This window comes from Erithacus rubecula (genome assembly GCF_903797595.1).
Source record: "Erithacus rubecula genome assembly, chromosome: 3".
In the NCBI taxonomy this organism is placed as follows: Eukaryota; Metazoa; Chordata; class Aves; order Passeriformes; family Muscicapidae; genus Erithacus; species Erithacus rubecula.
In genome coordinates, this window is record NC_136689.1 from 15,301,114 (window position 1) to 15,322,431 (window position 21,318).

Genomic DNA, 21,318 nt, shown 5'->3' on the forward strand with positions numbered 1-21,318 from the left:
AGGGAGCTGCGCTTGTTTAGCCTGGAGAAAAGGCTCAGGGGTGATTTTATCACCCCTTCCAACTGCTTGAAAGGAGGTTGTAGCCAAGTGGGGGTCAGCCTCTTCTCAAGAGATTGGACAAGAGGACACGACCTCAAGATGTGCCAGGGGAGGTTCAGGGAGAATTTTTCACTGAAAGGGTGGTTAAGCATTGGAATGGGCTGCCAAGGGACATGGTAGTGTCACCATCCTGGGAAGTGCTCAAGAAATGACTGGATGTGGCCCTTGGTACTATCGTTTAATTGGCGTGGTGGTGCTCAGTCAAAGATTAGACTCAATGATGCTGAAGATATTTTCCAACCTTTATGACTCAGTTAAATACTTGTGAGGAGTAAGCAAAGATTTGGCTCTTCACAATCCTTGTAACTATTATGGAAGTGTAACTCAGTCTTTTAAAATGTATTCAGACTATTCACACTGTTTGTTTTCAGTTCATGTCTGTGGAGCCTTGCTAGTGGACCTGGCAAAGAGACACAGACAAACATGGATAATACAAGCCTGTCTAAGTTTATCTTTTCTAGGTTGGGCCTCTATATTTTTGTCATTTTGGGTGTGGTGAAATAACCCTTTGCAAATGCAACTTTGAGCATGTAACTTTCTCAGCTATTCCTATGCTGAACACAGCACATACATATTTTGCTTTATAGAAGTCTTCCTACTTGTATGTAATTACAGTTCAAGAGGCTGTTTTCAAGCCTTTCAGTTTGCTAATAGCTTGTTTCTGTGTACTCTTTGTACTTTTCTGGGAGCTCAGAGAAACAACCATGTTACTTTTTAGTAAAGACTCAAGGTTGTCCTGGAGAAGATACTTGAAATTCATTACTGTTGGTGAATTCCTACTAATCTTTTAATTGGCCCATTTTTGTACCACCTTCTTTACTGACAAATTTCTTCTCTCCTGGTTACTTAATTTTCAGACTCCCTTTTCTCTAGATACTTCACGTAGTCATGTTTAGATTTTAGTACTGAACCTAAATCAGTATTGAAATTCATAACTGCATTTGCATGAAACCATTCTGAAAGAAGAGTGAGAATGACAAGTAGGAAAGTATTTTTTTCATGCACCTCTGTTTTAGAAATTGACTGTATTTTGTTCCAGCTGTCAACAAACAAAATTCCATAATGGTTTAGAACTAGGAAATGTCAGGGCAGCATTTTGGATCAGATAGTGAGTACCCATTAAGAAGTTTACAATATAAAATTCAGTAATACGAAAAAGTTTTGTTGTGATAATTCAACTATATACTTCTTTATGTAACCATGCACACCTGAGTCTTCCAGTCATTAAGTAAGATGTAAGTTAAAATAAGTATTTGAAGATATGCTTAAAATAATTCTGTGTTCATTCTTAGCTGCATAAAGCAAGAACTCCCCAGTGTGAGATAAAGCTGAAAAGAGATGCCTCAGTGCCATACCACAGACACTGGTTGAAATGTTTTATTGATGGAGTGCTACTTTAGCTTGCACATGGAATTCATTTTAATTCAAGTATAAATACTGCACTTCTGGCCAGACTTGGGAGATTTTTTGGCATTCTTGTTGTTCATGTAGGCAAGTGTTCATGACACATGCAACATAAGGGAAAATAAATTTATGATTGTGTTATTTAAGTATCTACAAGCATATTTATAATAAGCACAAATTTTCAAAGGGTTGTGTTGTTTGCCCATCTGAAAAAATTAATAAAATTCCTTAAATAATAGTTGAGATTGAGATACCAAGAATATGCAATAATTTGTAGATGCAATGATTTTTTGAATGTCTGCTTAAGTTAATGTGAATCACAATTCAACAAGACTCTATAAAAGATAAATTTGAAAACGAAAAACTCCCATAAAATCTGAAAGATACCTAGTTTTTATATAATGTTATATTGTCATTAAACGTTAAAAAGACAGTTGCTGTTTGTATAAAGCAAACTTGCAAGATCTGTGAGTTGTGTCTGTAGGCTCTGTACTTGTATTCCTTTTCATGGAGAGAAAATTCCAGTGCTGGGGAAATTCCCTTCTGACTTTTTGCCCTTCTCCACTCCCTTTCCTTTCTGGGAAAGAGTATCCATGTTGGAATCGTTCCGCTGGGAAGCAGCTGCTTCTGTGGTCTGGCTCCTTGTCCTACCTCCAGCTTCCCAGAGCTGTGAAGCAGGAGAATGGAGCATGTGTGTTCCTGCCATGCCTCCCCATCAACTTAACAATGAGCAGCAAAATGGATCAGGGAGCTTGGTGATGGCCTGGTGTTAGGCATCCTTTGGTGCCAGAGTTGATAAAATGGGAATGAGGTGCTTTGTTGATGTTTGTAACAGTGAGACTCACCCAGCCGACTTCAGATTTTACATTATTTATTGAATTGGTACTTTTGAAGAATTGGGTTTCCAAAGGAGGGACTACATTTTACATCTGAAAAATTGTAGGAGTAGGATGAAGGAGTAATCTTTTAAAATTATCTCTTTACTAGAAACTGGGAACTTCAGGTAGAAATGCAGAATCTTCTTTGAGGCAGATCTGGGCTGTTCACTGAAAAAAACAAAACAGGTGAGAGCTGGGCTTTGTGCATTGACAACTATTATGATAAAACTGAGATGTCAGTAGGTAAATTGGGCTGGTGCTGGTGCCAGGAATAACACCAAAATCCAGAATAAATATTTATTCTCTTAAACCCTTGTGCTGTTTGACTTTGGTTCCCTTGGTAAGAGCATGATTTAGATGTACACCTGAGCCAGGATGAGGATGAACAGAGTTCTGCAGGACCATGTCAATTACAGAATTCATCCTTCAGTTTCGTATGTGGAAAGTCATTCTACTTTTGGCTATATTTCATTATATTTCATTATGCTAGTGAAACCAGTCAAATCTCACACTTCATGTAATATATCCTTCAATTTCATATCTGTTTGGAATTGCTCCAGTGCAAAAGACTCTGCTCCCAGAACAGCATTGTGTTTCTTTTCTACTTTGGAATCCTGGATGGACAAATCTGCTGTCTCTTCCCAGCTGCTTGTGCCCTGTGCCAGGCCCAGGAGCTGGAGAAAGACAATTGCACTGCACAGGAGCCAAGGAAGATGTTCCCTGAGTGTGACCTTGAACAGCAGCTCTCAGGTGTCCATGTGCAATGAGAATTGTGTGGTTTAGCAGCTGGTTTATACAGCAACTCTTTTATAAGAACCAGTTATGAATTTATGGCACTTGTGAAGACATTGGTGTGGCTTGTAGATTTTTCTCAGAATTTACATTCATTAGAGGACAGACAGTATTTTTGAACTGCATAATGGAAAACTATAACTTTCTTAAGTTGTAAGGGAAGGGTATGGAAAACGTTCCATATTATTAAGATTATACTGTTGCTCATTATAAAAAATTAAATCAGTTTCATGAGCCATGTATTAAGAAATCAGTTGCATTTTGAGATTAGCAGAAAAGTTATTCTATTTTATTCTAATGTGCAGGACCTCAGAAAAAGACGTGAACATCCCACCCTAAGGAATAAAATGGGTCTTGAAATACTAATTGTTTGAAGTGAAAAGTCTAAAATCTCTGTGGTTTATGGATGTTCCTGTAGTCTTGAATCTGGCCCTATATGTATAATGGATGCAAATGTTAGGATCTAATAGCAGGAGTAAGAATCTCTAATCTTGCTCCTGTCTTCCAGTATTAGCCAAAATTTTACTTTAAAATTCAGTAAGGAATGTGATTACTGGAAAGAAAAAAAGGAAATAAAAATATGTGAAAAATTCAATTTATAGTTAAGATATGTATTTTCCAACAATCTAGATAGTGCTGATCATGAAAAAGAAATATTTTTATGATAACTTTACTAGGTAGGAAATATTTGGCAAATGGTGAACTCTCAAATTATTATTATAATTGGCAACTTTGAAGCACTGGAATAGCTCCCTTCTCAAAATACCATACAATCATTCTTCATCCCAAGCGACATATAAAATTCATAACAACCGGTTGAATTTTGACCATTAACACCAATACCAACTCTGATGAATTTCTGTGTAGTGAAGGTTTAATTAATGTTCACAGGGTCACACATTCCTTAGAGTTTTGTAGCTGATGAGATGAAAGACAATCTAGAAACAAAGAAAAAAAAAGGAAACCGAATTCAGTAAAAAAGGGGAAATAAGAGATGGTAGAAGAAAAATAGAGGACCGAGGAAAAGAATGTAAAATAAGTTATTTTTAACCCTCTTTCTGCAAGGTTGTATTCTATGATGAAAGTAGGTAATGAAATTAATGAGCTATACACCATAACTGTAGAACCTCTAAAATAGTAGCAAATTGCCACAGTTGTCTCAATCTGACTTCAGATTTTATATTCATGAAGTAGATAATCAAATTGTTGTTTCCTAAATAATTAGAATGTGATTGTGTCTGAAAGGTAGCAAGAGTTTTAGGCACAGAGAACAACATTCTGCATTGTTTTTAAGTTTTTAATCTACATTGATCTAGGCTCAATTTAATCACATCTCACTCTACACACTGTTATTCCAGAGGCTTCAGCCATGTCTTCACCCATGTTTGTTTTTCCTGTGATCTCACTAAGCCGCATTTCAAGTTTGTTTTATTTCTCCAGAGAACACCTGTCTCTTAGTTTTTCATAAACTATTGCTATAATTTTGTTTTCCTTGCAAGATTTTTTTTTTTTGGGCTAGTTTCAAATGACACTGCTTCTTCTGTCTGTTCAGTGCTTACAAAGCTTCACCAGTCTGCACGCTCTCCAGCAGTCTGCAGAGGCAACAGTCATTCCTAGTTCAACCTCATTAATTTTTATCCTCAGATTCATATCCCTGGTTTCCTAAATAAGTTGGATGCATAAAATTAAAATGGCTGTAATAGCATTAAAGCTTTTATCCTCTTTCTGGACCAAGGAAAAGTCAGAATTGCTTAGGCAGGTCTGACACTGTCACACAAGATCAGTAGCACATCTGTGTTATGGACAGCAAATGTCTCATCTCCAGGTCTCCAGGGTTTGGAATGTTAAATTGCTGTTACCAATAGTGCTGTTTGTGTAGGATTTTTTCATTGTTAAATTTAATCCTGGACCCTTTTATCTTTCTCATTCCTTCAGTCCTATTTGCTTCTAATTTCTGCGTGTTCTTTTAAAATACATACATGCTTTATTTTCCTCATATGAAGTGTCCTTACAAAATTGTCCAGATGCATCTGGGCAAGAAATACACTCCTAAACTGAAAATTCACAACGGAGTGGAAGATAAACTTGCACTGCTAAGATATTATATATTATCTTGGCCAGGTTTTCTGTGGTTTTGGGGTCACCATTTCACTTCTTTCCAAGTTTGAGGTTTAAGAAGTTACTAGGAAAATATTCTATTATTCCCAGTCCAAAGAAGTAAAAGTTCATATGTTTGCACATGAACTGTTAGACTCTTACCTCCTCTACAGCAGAATCCAATTTCTATGAATCAGAAAAGGAAAGCTAACATAATATATACATGCCTTGGAAGAGTTTTCAAGAGGGAATCAATGCTTGCCTAACAAAACCTCCTGGTTTGCATAGAAAATAATAGACATTCTTTTGTTTGAAAATTCATTTATTTTCAATTTCATAAAATATGGCAATTTAAACTCACTGTATCTGGGTCATGACATATATGTCACTTCTGCCACTGTGTGGGGTCAGGGTCAAGGTATTAATCTGCAACTAAAACAGTGCAGCTTCTGTGCATTGTTGTAATCCAGTGTGAATGTTTTGAAACGTTGTGATGCCTGTGATTTTCCACTGGCTTCACTTACATTAATCTGTATGGTTTACATACTGCCAGGCTGGAGCTAAAGAATGCCAGAAGATTCAGGAAGTGGGGCAGGGAATTATTTCATAACTCAGTTATACTCGTCCATAACTCATGTCTTAACAAGTTGCAGCTTGTATGTTTTATAAACTAAGATGAAAAATTGCAACTAGTATTTAAACCATGACAAAACTCAGAGTGTTTAGAGATTCACAAATACAGAAAAATTGCCTTGCTGAAGCATATTATGTATTTTATACTGCAATATTCAGTCTTCCATTAAGCTTTATCAAAATTTATTTACATGTTAAAGTATTTTCTAGCAGAAAATTACAAAATTTTCTCAGTGAGTTAAGAGAGTACAATTCAACAGAAAATAAAAAAGTCTCAAACCTTTAAGAATTCTGTTTCATACTTTATTTTTTTTTAATTTCTTGTTTTATAAAAATGACAAGATTGCTTTGGGTTGGGATTCCAGTTAAACAATGCTTTTTTTCCTAGGAGTTTTTTTGTCCCATTAATGAATTTTAATTTTAAAAGTCTAATATAGCAATAATTTGACCTTCTTTTTTTAGGCTATCACATTATGCTATTTTGTTTGTTCAATATTTTTAAAAAATATATTCACTTGGTATATTTGTTCTTAATTTTGTCAAGTATATTGTAATTGTCATTTAGATTATATATATCCATAATCAAAACTGGAGTATTATACAGAAGAATGACAAAACTGCCCACAAACAACAATTTTTTTTCCTGTTGTTCAGCTGTAGGCTTGTTATCACAGGCGTGCACATTTAACTGCCTATCCAGGATTTACTTAATACAATAGAGAAAATATACTTTTATTCTGGCAAAATGAATTTCAGCCATTGGTCTAAACAGTAAAATCTTTGACATTGCCATGCAGTATAAATAATATTTTATTTTCTGGTAGCATTCAGCTATGTTCCCTCTAAATCCTAAACCAAATTATGTAAATTAATAAAACACCTTTCAAATAGGTACTGTGCTTGTAGACATATTTGTGAGTCATAATCTGTACAATTTTAATTTTACTTAATTTTACTTTTTCTTGGGAAATTGAAATGCACTGTAACTTGATTGTAATGTTTATGTATTTCCATTCATATATTTTCATTTTGCTACAAATTGGGCAACACATTTAGAATAATATTGTTTATAGTCCTGTTCATACTTTTATTACTTGTACTCCTATAATGCCTTCAGGTTTTTGTTGAAAAGGTTGACTCTGGAGTAAATTTTGTGTCTTTCTTTCCTAGCCAGCTGAAATGACATCATTAGTTCAAAAATGAAAGCTTTGTATTGATTAGGAATGATTTAATTGGGATTGGACATGTGCTATTGAAACTTAAGTCTGCATATTTTTTATTATCTGTATCTGTGATCATATTATCTATTATGGGTTAATTTTTTAAAGAAAATAAGTAAATATAAAATACATTTATTATTTAAGAAATTTCATAATAGTAAATAGCAAAAAATAGGACTAGAGCAGAATGTAGGAAGTCATTGACTCCATCTGCTTGCCTCCAAAGCAGCACCAATTCTTTGTGTGTCTTCTGTACAAATATATCTCTACCTTCTCTTTCCTGTCATGGAGATTTCAGACTGCTGTGAGCAATATATTCAAGAAATCAAATATTCTTCATATTAAAGTTGATTTTGTTGAATTTTTGGTTTTTTTGCCAAGCATGAATCAACCCTGATGCCATTAAACCCCATTATTTCTTGTCTGGACCTGGAGAACAGATGATTGCTATCGAATATGTTCTTTAAACTACCTTCCTACTGTCTTCTTCAGAGTAAACACTTCCAGTTCCTTCAATTTTTCTGTGAAGATAATAACTTTGAGACATTTTGGCATCTTCTGGTCTTTATCAGCTTTCTCATACCTTTTTTGAAGTAGAATACCTGGAAAGAATGTGGTACTTAAATTTGGTCACTGCCAAACCAAAGCAGGAGGATTTCTCATTTCTTACTTGTTACAAATCTGGTTATAAGTCTCTCTGTAAATTTTGCATATTTTGTTTAGCAATGCTGTGATATTGATAGATAATACCATTGTTGTGTTCTATTGTTAACAACAGATTTCTTCCTACAGTTCTGCAAATTAATCATGGCATCAGCCAATTGCCTCAGTACCATAGAGCAGACCATTGAGCTCATCTAGTATGAAAAAATCTAAGTTATCTAAGTACTTACTGAACAGTTATGTTCTTAGCATAGCCAGAGTGTTCACTAGGCTGTCACAGCCTAAAGTAATCATTGGCAGAATATAGTAAAGATTAATGCATAAAAAAGACCCCTTAATGCTTTTGCTTTCTTGGTTCTATTTGTTGAAAACTTGCTGTTGACTAACAGGGTTTTTCCTCTTGATTATTACAGAAGTATAACAAAATGATGGTGTGAACTTGTATGTTCCTTAGTAACTGTACTTTGGGTTGTGTCTGTATTTGCTTGTGTTTTCCTTTTATTTTCATTCTTTTTTGATCTTGTCAGTAGTTCTGTAATTCTCAGTTGTTCTCACTTGTGAGCTTCAGTATTGTAACAGATATTATACATTCAGTGCAAGAAGATGATTTACTGATAGTGTAACAGTGATACTGGTTTATTTTCATGGACATATGTGTTATGCCAATATATAGGAAGAAAGGCACATTTTTAAATAAGTCTGTGTTTAATTTCAAGCCTTAAAATTGACTGTTGATCTGCCAAAAGAGTCTATTTTGCTTCCAATATATCAGATTTCAAATGGTATAACAACATGATGCAGATTTTATGTCAGCTTAATGGAGAGGTAACTGTTTCCATGCATGTTAAAATCTGTGCTGTAACTACTACAAGACTTACTGTAATGATAACTTCAAGAAACACAAAATAATTGTTGAAACCATCAGCAATATTTCTTATTTTGTAGAACTGATGCTTCAGCACATATGAAAAATATTTTATTGTGGTTTTACATTAAAAACACTTAAAATGGTGTGTTAGTTTTTGAAGCTGAAAATATAAAATGCATATATATTGTATATATGGTTGTATTTTTTATTCAGTATAAGAAAATTAAAAGTTGTTTATTCTTAAAATACCCGGTCCATATTAAATATCATATGCCAACCCTTATACATGTAAGGTAAGGGAATTATGGATTACTATGTTATGCATAAATGCAGTTTGACTGTAGGAGAAGCAGTCCTCAGAAGGAGACATATCACTTTTCAGGTTACCAATATCCTTCTTACAGTTATGTAAAATTATACAATGACAAGTTTTCCTTTAAAACACCTGTTGCAAATTTTTTATCAGATGAAGCAAAATAAATATCAAAGTCTAATCTATGTTAAATGGCCACAGATTTTATAAAGGGACAGCTGTTAGTTTTTCTGAGTTGCAGAATATTCTCTGTAGTTTTGTAACCATATTTTAGGGATTTAAAAAATAATTTAGCATTTTGTATGTGTGGATAAACTGTTTCTCTAGGAGAATGTTTGAGAAATTGTTACATTATTTTATACTCTAGACATATTTTCAAAGTAGATTAAAATATGTTGTTAAAGCAAGACACATTTCATTCTCCTGAAGTCAGGATGATAAAGATGATTAATAAAGATAATTTTAAACAATTGTGGGCATTTTCCTCTAGGACACTATGTTTCACATGTTTAAAAATTACCATTACATTTAATCACTTTTGTGGGGAAATTTTGTGGTATCTGGTACAAGAAATATAAGTAAAAATTATGAAGTACTATGAATATATGCTTCATTGATTAGCAGAAGTGTTTTGTCTGATGTAAACTATTGGTCTGAAACTTTATGAAGTAGTTCACATTCTTTTTGGATGCATTTTCTCACTTATGATTCTTTACTACATTTATAACAACTTGTAGATCATGTTAAATTTAAATTCGTATTGTATTTGCCTTACTGTTTCTGTTTGCAGTTAAAAAAAGTGATTCAAAAATTCTGGTTTTTTAGATCTACCTGTTTTATATTAGCAAACATTACTCAGTTTTGTAATATTCTGTATTTCATTATGATGTCCCCAATTTAGCAGAACACTTTCCTCTGGGAAGGGTTGACCAAAAATTCTTTACGGATTCAAAACTCTCATTTAAAAGAGTTTTTTTTACATGAGGGCTTGGGCAGCATAGTTCAGATCAGGATGGGAGCCAAAGCTTCCCTGGAATGCAGGAGGTGAATGCTGTAGTTTGATTTACTAGGTACTCTAAGTTGTAACTTCCATGTTAGTACCAGCTGGCAATGTTCACTTCAGCTTCTGTTGCAGCTACAGCTCAGCTCTCCTAATTCCATGCAGGTTGGCTCATCCCTGATTTTATTGACAGTAAACCTATATAATAGGTTTAAAAGAATCCATTGTCATGTGGTTTAACTTTCTGTGTTGTGTTCTTTGACTTTTTTTTCTTCCTTTAAGTCTAGTTGCAGTGAGTGAAATAGAGCTTATAATTTAGAAAAAACATTCAATCTGGTTTATTCACAGCAAGCCATGTTTGGAATTTTCCACCTGAGCTATTTGCATGCCATTTATAGACTTTATCAATAATTCCATTTCTTATTATGCTTGCTTTATTGAACACTATAGATTCAAAACAGTCTAACGTTTCTTCTTTAGTAGTTTTACTAGCATGACTAGAAGTGATTGAGTTTTATATTAAATGCACTTTACTCCTTTGTTATTTGCTTTATTTTAGGGAGGTGATCCAACAGCTACTGTAATTGCACTGTGTTCAATGAGAGATTTCAATCTGTCTCAGGAAACATGTCAGCTGGCCATCAGAGACACTGGATGTCTTGAAGTGTTAATTAATTTACTTGATACAGAAGAAATTAAGTGCCAGGTAATGAGTTTTGTCAAAAAGAACAATGAATATGCCTTTTCTATTAGAATTTTTTTTTTGAGTCTCAAAGCTAGAGTGTAAAGAAAATTGATGTCTCATTTCTGTATTTTCTTGTTTTCTTCAGATTTTTTAGCAAGACATCTATGTCATTGACTTTCAGTTTCCTTCTTTTCTGTTGATTAAATATAAAGAAAAAAAACAAAGCATCATTTTAAATAATGATATCATTTTTGTGTACCTAAGAAATGCTTAACTTCAATTGTTTCCCATTATTTAGGCTGGTTCATTAAAAATCCTGAAGGAAATTAGTCAAAATATATTGATCAGACATGCAATTGCAGATCTTGGAGGCTTAGAGATCATGGTGAAAATACTGGACTCTGTAGATACCAATCTAAAATGTTTGGCAGCTGAAACAATTGCCAATGTTGCTAGATTTAAACGAGCACGAAAGACAGTAAGACAACATGGAGGAATCAAGAAATTGGTAAGCAGACATTAAAATTTGTACTCTGGTCAGACGCTGTTTTTGTTCAAAAAATCCATCATGTGTTGTAGACATGATTAATTGTAGTGTTTACCATAATTAGAAAGCAGCATGTTATCGAAGCTTCCTGCAGATGTTAAGAAATTGATATTATTTTTAGGTTGAGCTGTTGGACTGTGTTTCAGTGGGGACATCATACCAGGGCAAAGACATTGAAACAGCACGCTGTGGGGCTTTGGCACTCTGGAGCTGCAGCAAGAGCACCAAAAACAAGAAAGCAATCCGTACAGCTGGTGGCATTCCATTGCTAGCTAGATGGCTCAAATGCCCACATGCTAACATCTTAATCCCAGTAGTGGGGACACTACAAGAATGTGCCTCAGAGGTGAGTGAACACATATAGCTAAGTTATTTCTAAGCATTAAAGAAATTTGCCACTAAAAGGAAATACTACATTCTACAGGCACTTAAATCAGGTCAGTTAACCCATCAGGAAGTAGATGCTTTATGTAATCAGAGTGGTCTTGAGAAGGTCACAACTTGGATTGAAGTAAAAGCCACATATCTTTTTATTTGAAAGGCTAGGAGTAATACATAAAAGAAAAAAAATGTAGAAATGAAAGCGTTAATGAGTTTCTCTTTTTTTCATCATACTTTACAGTTTTGGCAACCTAAGGTGCTGTGTTCTGGTTAATCAATGCATTTAAATTCTACAAAAGTAACCTGCAGGTGTGGCCAAGAAGATCCAAGGCAGTGCAGGCAGAGTGGTTTACAGTGTCTTTGTGCATTGGGTCTGATCCATTGCAAGTAGGAGAAAGGAATATAAGTGATTTTTCCATAGATTTCCATGGCACATTTTGCAACTTTTAGTATATTCAGTTTTTAAATTTGAATACAAGTTTTTTTTTAGCATGGCCATGCAAGGTGTTACACTAGTAGGACAATTCTGTTTAATGTCTTTATGAATGACCTGGTGAGGGGATCAAGGGCACCCTCAACAAGCTCAGTGTTTGGTGGGAGTGTCAACCTACTGGAGGGCAGGAAGGCTCTGCAGAAGGGTCTGGGCAGGCTGGATTCATGTGCCAAGGCCAGTGGTATGAGGTTCAACAAAGCCAGGTGACAGGTCCTACACTCGGGTCACAGCAACCCCTGAAGTGCTACAGGGGAAGGAGTGGCTGGAAAACTGCATGGTAAGAAAAGATCTGGAGGGCTGAACGTGAGCCAGCATGTGCCCAGGTGAACAAGAAGGCCAGTGGCATCCTGGCCTGTGTCAGCAATAGTGTGGTCAGCAGGACCAGGGCACTGCACAAATCCTGTGTTCAGTTCTGGGTCCCTCAATTCAGAAAGAACACTGTGGTGCTGGAGTGTGTCCAGAGAAGGGCAATGGAGCTGTGGAAGGGTCTGGAGCACAGGGCTGGTGAGGAGCAGCTGAGGGAGCTGAGGTGTTTAGCCTGGAGAGAAAGAGGCTCGAAGGGGACCTGATCACTCACTCCAACTACCTGAAAGAAAATTGGAGCCAGGTGGGATTATTCTCTTCTCCCAGCAATGGGATCAGAGGAAATTGCCCCAGGTTGAATCAGAGAAGGTTTAGATTGAATATTAGGAAAAAATTCTTCACCAAAACTGTTGTCAAGCACTAGAAGTGGCTGCCCAGGGGAATGGTTGAGTCACCATCTCTGGAGTTACTTAAAAGATGTGCAGATGTGGCACTTAGAGATGCAGTTTAGTGGTGGACTTGGCAGTGTTAGGTATTGGTTGGACTCAATGATCTTAAAGGTCTTTTCCAACCTAAATGATTCTATTTGTTTATGATTCTGTATCTTCATCTGAACTTGAGGTGTATTGTATTTCAGATAAAAAATATACATAATTTGTCTTGGTGAATTTGAGGCCCAGAAAACATAATTTTCAAGAGATTGTACATTATTAAACACTGTCTGTTAAAAATTGTCTTCTTAAATTACACAAATTAATTCATGTTCCATAAGACACAAAGCTGGCATGTTTTAGGTTCAGTAAGTATATATTGAGAAGGTGTCATTTTTTGAGGATTTCTTGTATGGCCTAACTTGGAAGGAACACTAAACATTTCTTACACAGATGTTTCCCCCACTTAAAAAATGATCCCCTGTTAGAATGCCTGTTGGTTAAAATTTGGATGAAAATATCACTAAAAATGTTAATTCTAAGAGCATGTTTCGTTAGCCTTGTTTTAGGAATAGAGCTATTGTTTTGGCTGCTGGTTCTCAATGAAGTGAGGGGGTACTTCTTGATCCCATTATGAAGCATCTTTTGCTTTCTTGGGTCTGAGCAGTGAGTCTGGACACCTTTCAGAATATTCTACATTCTGCATAAGCCAAGTGGCTACAAGCTAGGCACTGCAGTACCTCATTTTACAGATGATTTGAAGAGCACTGCAGAGAATGTTAGTATTTACTTACCTCCAAGATCATCAGTAGTATTTTCAAGACAATGATGACTTGTGCTTCCATAAAGTACAAGGCTTCTCAATATCAAACTTACAGTATTGTATTATTATTGTGACCTATTAACTGTTAATGTGCAGGATCTAAAAGATGCAGTTTATCTTTTCAGCCAAGTTACAGACTTGCAATAAGGACAGAAGGCATGATTGAGAACCTAGTGAAAAATCTGAGTAGTGAACATGAGGAGCTCCAGATGCATTGTGCGAGTGCCATATTTAAGGTAATTGTATTATAATCAGTAGATCAAAACCAGATTAGTCCTTTGTTTTCAAGTCACTGTCAGTTTTAAATTTTCTTAATTTCACTATTTCTCTAATGCAGAAAAATTATAGAAATGTTGTGAATATTTTAGCTGCATATTTAATATTATTATTAGGTTCCTACTGGCTCTTGTGGGCAAGTATTAAGTAACCAGTGGAGAGAGGGGAGGCATACTGTGCATAGAGCTGCTTTGGTTTTTTTGTTTGTTTGCCACTGAAGTGGACAATGTGATAGTATAACCACTGCTGCATATACAGGAGCAGTTTCCTGTCAAACTCTCTTAGTGAGTTGTTAGCATATTCAGATATTTGAATACAATATTTATGTTTTCTTCTCTATTAGGTTTTACTAGTTACAATGTAACTTTTGAAGACATAATTTTAAACATTTTTATTTTTATATATATGTATTTTTTATAGTGTGCAGAAGATGAAGAAACACGTGACCTGGTTAGAGAACATGAAGGTTTACAACCACTATCAGATCTGCTTGATAACAGTGAAAACAAACAACTTTTGGCAGCTGTGACAGGAGCAATCTGGAAATGTGCAATCAGTAGAGAAAACGTGTTAAAGTAACAATTTAATTTTACAAGCATTTATTACATTATCATGTTTTGATTTTATGGGCCTCTACTGTTTTCAAAACTGTTGTGTCATGATTCTTCTAAATCAGTCTTTATAATAATTTGGGCTTTCAGCTTAAGTTTTATAGTACTTAAAATATTGGCACCTGATCTCGTCAGGGTAGAGTGGAGACAGTGTTAAATTCCTGGAATCTTAACAGTCAATGGAGACAAGTGGTGCCTCTAGTTAAGCTGTAGGACAATGAGTCAGGAGGTGTACTAGAACATACTAAACATTTGACTTGTGGCATATCTCATCTCCCCCCTCCTGTCTGTAACTTACAAGCCAGAATCACTGCTGTATGGTAGAGAGTACTTAGTACACTTGACTTTAATGTTTCCAAGAGAGACAGAGACCAAACTATCTCATTGTAGGGTAGATATATAATGCATATTAGAAATATATTGGAGTCTAGGATAAGTAGCCAAGATGCTTCTCATCTTGACTACAGAAGGGGCTCAGAAAAGTAGCTGAGTCTGGAGACCCAGTTTCTAAATGAGTGGAATTAGCTGATGAGTGTTCTACTGTGGGTACCAGCAACCTCTCAGTACCAGGCTTCTGAGTAATTATCTGAGAATGTGACAGCAGGAGTTGTCACTCTCCACCTTCCATGGGGCAGCTTAATGATTGAGAATACTTTACCCCCTGATCTAAAATTAATATAACAAATTCATGCACCTTACCTAAAAAAAGGAAGGTGGCTCCATGACATATGTGCTAGGTTTCCTGCTGAAATTATGCTGCTCTGTACGTAGAGCATGTAGAAAGGTTAGAAGGAGTATTAGTAAGAGGTAACATCTTCCTGCTGCCCTAATTTAATGTACCTTGCTGGATAAGCACATATGATAGATAAAGACTGGGTAAAAATTAGGAAGATTTCCAGGTTTTACATGCTGACTTTTTATTGTCCTAAATGAATTCCCAAAGTTCTGGTATACAGACCTATGGTCTTTACGTCCTCTACTGCTGTCCTACTGCTTTTTTGCATTCTTAATTGCACAGTAAACTAACTTTTCTTATGGATGTATCCTTCTTTTCTGAAGGAGTTGTGCAGAGGTATCCTGATTTTGGATCAGTCAGTGATGAGACAGACTGAATGGCTCTCTCTGTACTAGTAAATTAAACAGGGCCAACCTTTCAGGTTTCAGGCTCTGTGTTAGGATTATCCATACTGTTTAACTGCCAGCACAGTCCCTTACACAGTTTGCCAGCAAATGCTCTCCCAGACAATGCCCAGACACTCCTTAGGAACGGTGCAGGCAACAGATTGTTCCCATTAAGCAGAATGGGTGAGGCCACCCTGCACTGTGAGGATAAGAGATTTTAGCCATATGGATGCTGTGTTGTGCTTCTTGTCCTCAGGGCTAGAGAATGAGCCCTAGCCTGTTTTATTTATTAGTATAGCTGTAGCCAATAATTCTGTCCAACTGCAAACAGATTTTTGTTGGGCTACTCACATATCTTTGGCAAGTGCTTGATGCTCCACAAAGGTTACTAGCCCGGCACAGCTCCAGCTGAATTCATGTGTTATGAAGTGCTGAGTCTGAAGCAGTAAACCCTATCCAAACTCAAGATGGGAGGGCACTAAAGAAAAGGGAGTAAGGATAATATGGAAACACCTAAGTAGATCTGGAGGGATGAGCCTGAGTCTGGCATGAAGCTAGAACTAACAAACCCTGCTGGCTCCTGCAGGGGCACTTAATTATCTCTAAAGTGCTCCAGAGTATTTCCTGTACCTGAGTTCACAGCTGGGATGTGCTGACTCAGCTGGTGCAGGTGCCTGTGCCTGTGCCTGTGTTGTCCCTGTGTCTGTGCTGTGCCTGTGCTGTTCCTGTGCTGTGCCTGTCCTGTGTAGCTGCAGGTGCAGCTGGTGTGGCAGCAGCCGTACTGCTCCTGAACACAAGATGGCCCGAGCCAACAGCTCTGTCAGAGAGCAGCCTGGCCATTGCAAGCCAGCTCACATCTTTCCATCTGTGAAGCATGAAATGCCAGCAAAAATCTATTTTGTTTTGTTGGCTTTTAAGATTATTTGCTTCCTTTACTGCTCTTTTTTTTATGCTGTTGATGTTTACTCTTGAAAAATAATTGTAGGGATACTTCCAAATTACAGTGAACAAAGAGAGGAAATTTTCTTTTTAAGCAAAGGTGTGGATGATGAAAAACAAAAGATTCTCATTTCTCAGTTGCTTTAATTATTATGCTTATAATCCATCTTGGAAAGATGAATTTTTATTGAAACATCTAGTAATGCTATAAAAATCTAAGAAATTCTAAATTTTTTTTTTTTGCATGAAAGAAAAGCTACATGGACAACTTCTTCCTGGAAGATAGTTTTGGTAGCTCAAGTAGACATTCCCAGAAGCTAGGGGCTGGGTGGAAAGCATAAATGAGAACTCAGTTCCCTCAGAGAAATTTTCTCTGATAATTAGATTATAATAGGTTAGTTCTAACTTGATATACCACATGGTACTGTCAAGGTCTATCAGAAAATGTATAAAAGAAAGATGCAGTATTTGTTAAGAATCCCCTGTTTTTAACAAAAAAAAAATAGCCCTTAGAAGATGATTCTGGCACTGAGGAAAAAATCCTGTTCTGAGAAATGAACTTTTGAGGTTTAGCACACATCTCTTTGCAAGATAGGACCTTCAAGATTTTAAAAAACAAATTTTTGATTGTCAGTATCAAAAGTTCTATGAAGAATGAGGAAAGTATTAACAAAGCAGTCAAGTCACATTTCTGTCAACTTATTTCTTAATTACAAGTTGGAATCTAACAAGTGTACTAGAACTATGAACTATGGTTCTGACCTCAGGAAAATGCAAAGTGTATTTGCCCTGAATTAAGTATAGAACTGCTCAGGGTAAACTCTCTAAAGGCTCATATTTGGTGAAAAAAAAAGGGCAATCCTTTAAGGGTTCAGAGAGGTGGAGGTGGGTCTGGTACAATGCTACCCTAGCTATTGTTAACATAGCTGGAAAAAGTGCTGGAAATAAGGATAACACAGTCTTCTGGTTTGTTTGTAAGTGTTGCATCCACATGCCAAGTTTAAAAAAACCTTCAAACTACTCAGGAGGTTCTTAGCTAAATTGTGGAAATGTAGCTAGAAAGGTAGAATAAGAAATTAGGCTGTATGTCACACTTAGAATAAGTGATTGGAATGGTTTACCTGTATTGGGATTTTTTCAGTAAGATGATTTACATGCAGAAATTAAAACGTTTACTTCAATTCTAATAATACTTTATTTATAAAATTAAGCTTATAATGGTATACTGAAAATAACAACTTTGGATTTATTGCTGTCTTTTAGATTTCAGGAATATAAAACTGTAGAAACTTTGGTAACACTGCTTACTGATCAGCCTGAGGAGGTCCTTATAAATGTCATTGGAGCACTGGGAGAGTGTTGCCAGGAGCAGGAAAATCGAGGCGCTATCCGCAGATGTGGTGGAATTGCACCTCTGGTGAAGTTACTGACTGCAACTAATCAGGCCCTGCTTGTGAATGTCAACAAAGCAGTGGGAGGTTGTGCAATGGAACCTGAAAATATGTTGTGAGTTATTAATATTCATGCCATTTTAAATATTGAAAAACAGTTCAGTTATTTTGATGCAAGTATAGCCAATTCTAATCTGATTTAAAGTATTTTTTACTTCTTGCTTTTTGCAGGACTGTGTGGGTTAGTTACATCCTACTGTAAATTTGCTGTAGATAAAAAAATTATTAAGGAAATATATGGAAGGTAAAGCTTATGCCTTTTGAGAAAAATCAAATAAACTTTTAGTAAACTGGTTTTTGTTAAAGTTGAAATTCAGAGTTAAAAAACACCATTTTAAAGTGCTGCATATAGGTCCATATTTTGCCATCTCTTTTTACTACTGTTCTCAAGTCATTAAAAATAGCCTATATTAGAGAAAGTTATTCTAAAGGGAAACATGCAAATTTACTTTTATGAAAAGAAACTTAATTTTTTTTGTATCAGTGTATTACTTGTATTGTAGATCTCTTTTGTCCCTCTCCATCATTCCTTTTGTGAACTCAGTTTTGGACCCTTTTCTTCCCTCTTACACCTTTGCAAAATCAAAGAAAAAGGCAGTCTTTGATTTTGTGATGTAGATTTGTACAAATTACAAAGGTCATTGAGTTTTATGATGAAGTGTTTCAGTTCAATGTTGAGGTCGGTACTTGCTGTGCTTACTGTTCTCTTACAAGGATATTTACTGCGAGATTCTCAGCATATTTCCCTCCTTAAACATAAGGGAGGTCAGAAAGAGAGTTTTATTAAGCTCCTCCTGTTCTGATTTGCATAATTCACTTGATATTCATATAGCAGTGCAGGGAATTCTTTTCCTGAATAAGGCTTTTGTTCTCATGCTTTGGCTGTCACCCAGTGGCAAAAGGCTGGATGGTACACAACTGTAAACATGGGTTGTATGAGCAGTTAGCCATGTAGCATTAAAGCATAAATAAATGAAATCATTTCAATGACATTTCTCACTTAAAAATCAGCCTTTAGCATAATATATTAACCTAAAAGAATTAGCATTGCAAATACTGAGAAACTTAAATACCAGTAAATATAAATTGATATTTAGAAAACCTCAGACATATTCCTGGATTCAAAACTGTCACTTGTAGTATCCAGTATGGACAGTTTCATACTGGAATGTGTTCAGTATAAGCATTAAAAAATGCAGGTTGCTGCTAAAATTGTGATAGAACAAAGTCTGTCTTGTCTTTAACAAGGAGAAAATACAGGTTTGGGACAAAATTTATATTACAGAGTTTGTAAAGAGTGAACAAAAGAATCAAATGTTGAATTTGGTTCATATAAAACATTAGAAGTGTTTCTAAAAGTATTTCAGAACATTAGCAAGCAAGCAAGATCTTAAGTAAGTGTAAATATACTTTTTGCTACTACAGAAACGTTACACAAATGTTGTTATTAGCATGACTGTGCCATGTACCTGATGTATTGTGCTAGCTATGCTTGCAGCACTAGAAGAGATGATGCTGTTGTATTTTTCCCAAAGCATGATTCATCCAAGTGTGAGTAAATTTGTTACTAATTCAGAAAAATGTTTAAAAATTATGCTTAGTTAAAACACTGACAGCAGTGTAACTGCTCATATATTGAAATTATTTCCTTGATTGAGTGATCTGCCTCTCACAGGGCACTTACAAGCAACTTGTCCCCCCAACACTGATCCCCACCTTTCTCACAAAAAAACCAAGAAAAAGAAAAAAGAATATGTCCATTCCTCTACCTTCTCCTCCTCTCAGACCAGTACAGCAGAAGTTGAAATTGTGTCTCCTCATCCTAAATGTTCTCCTTTTGGGGAAGAACAATTCACCAAAGACATGAAATACATACATACACAGAGTCTGTAGCATGACTCTTTTGTTTACAAAACTGGGGCCTAAAACAATAAATAGCCTTGTTATAAACCACTGTGGAGGTCAGTCTCTTTCTGTAAATGTTTTCTGAAGTTTTTAATAATGATGTGGAAATATGCCAAGATAACCTTCTAGAAAGAAGTGGAGCAAAACCACTTGTAGCCTGTAAGCATCTGCAGGTGATGAGAATTTTCTGTTGCAGGAGGTTGATGCTTCATTGTTAATGGTTTTTGAGATTCATGTAGCTGGATCTCTATTACATTTCTTATTTCATAATCACTTATTTCTCAGAATGGTTTGACAGGTTCTAGATAATCAGGTTTTCTCTGCTGCCTATTCCTACCAAATTTGACTGGCAAGTCTTGATGCTTGGAGGTTTTTTTCCATGTGGTTCAGACAGGCTCTGTTTACAGTGTAACTTTTTTAGTTTGGCATCATAGAAACTTTGAATATTATGATGATTTTCCTGGATTCTGCTATCATTGACTTTCATATGTAGAAAAATTTAAGCCCTCATTAGAATTGAGAATTTTCAGATATAATCTTATATTTCATTGGCTGCAAGTATGTTTAACAAAGTGTGGCTAAGTATTCAGTTTAGCAGTTTTCTACTTTGCATGTGCTTATTCTTGCTGCAGTAGGTGTGTGAAGAGTGAGCAAGAGTGGAGCTCACATAATTTCTATAAATGATTCAGATATAGAATGAAGAGGTTGTGATTAATGTAAGAAATAAAGCATCATTATGGACTGGAAAAAGCTGAGAATGTTCTATGAAGCAGTGCAGTTAAATTCTGAGGGAAATACTGTGTGATTATCTTATGTTCCACAGAAGAAGCTTGCATTGACAAAGAGAGACTGATAGATAGGCATAGGTGAATCTGCATCTTCTATATGTCTGTTATGTATTTTATTTCTGCCATGTTTCATAGTTGGTACTGTTACTCTTAAAATTACTAAATGAATGGTACACTAGTGTTACTTTTCTGCACCAATCTTTTACTTCACAGCAAGTTGAAGCAATTATATGATTCTTACTGACTTTATTGAGATATTTAAAATAAAAAACAGCAGCTAGCTTCTCTCACAGCCAAAAATAAGATGACTTATCTAAAAAAACCAACATAATTATGTGACTGAACTCCCTTACTTTGGTGTAGACAGCATGAAGTTCTAAGTTCTCCATACTTGGTCTGCTGTACCACCACTGACAGAGATCTTGCTGTATATTTTTTATGTATATTTATCTTTTTAAAGAACATTTTAAAAGTTATTAACTTTCTTTTATTTTCTTTAACTGACACTAGATTTTCATTTGCCTTTTCCATTTTAAAATCCATAGACTGCATTACTGGCATTCAAAACTATGGACTTAGAATCCTATGTACAAAAG

At 35.6% G+C, this 21,318-nt stretch overlaps 1 protein-coding gene across 3 annotated transcripts in view; it reads left to right on the forward strand.

Annotated features, from left to right (window-relative positions):
* The window catches only part of ODAD2 (outer dynein arm docking complex subunit 2), a 71,257-nt gene that overhangs the window by 11,705 nt on the left and 38,234 nt on the right, over positions 1 to 21,318 (forward strand). For all 3 annotated transcript variants that reach the window (XM_079299625.1, XM_079299624.1, XM_079299626.1), the window contains 6 exons: positions 10,527 to 10,673; positions 10,951 to 11,160; positions 11,321 to 11,545; positions 13,756 to 13,866; positions 14,327 to 14,481; positions 17,842 to 18,084. In XM_079299625.1, coding sequence (XP_079155751.1) covers positions 10,527 to 10,673; positions 10,951 to 11,160; positions 11,321 to 11,545; positions 13,756 to 13,866; positions 14,327 to 14,481; positions 17,842 to 18,084 — 1,091 coding nt within the window. The remainder of the gene's footprint in view (positions 1 to 10,526; positions 10,674 to 10,950; positions 11,161 to 11,320; positions 11,546 to 13,755; positions 13,867 to 14,326; positions 14,482 to 17,841; positions 18,085 to 21,318) is intronic.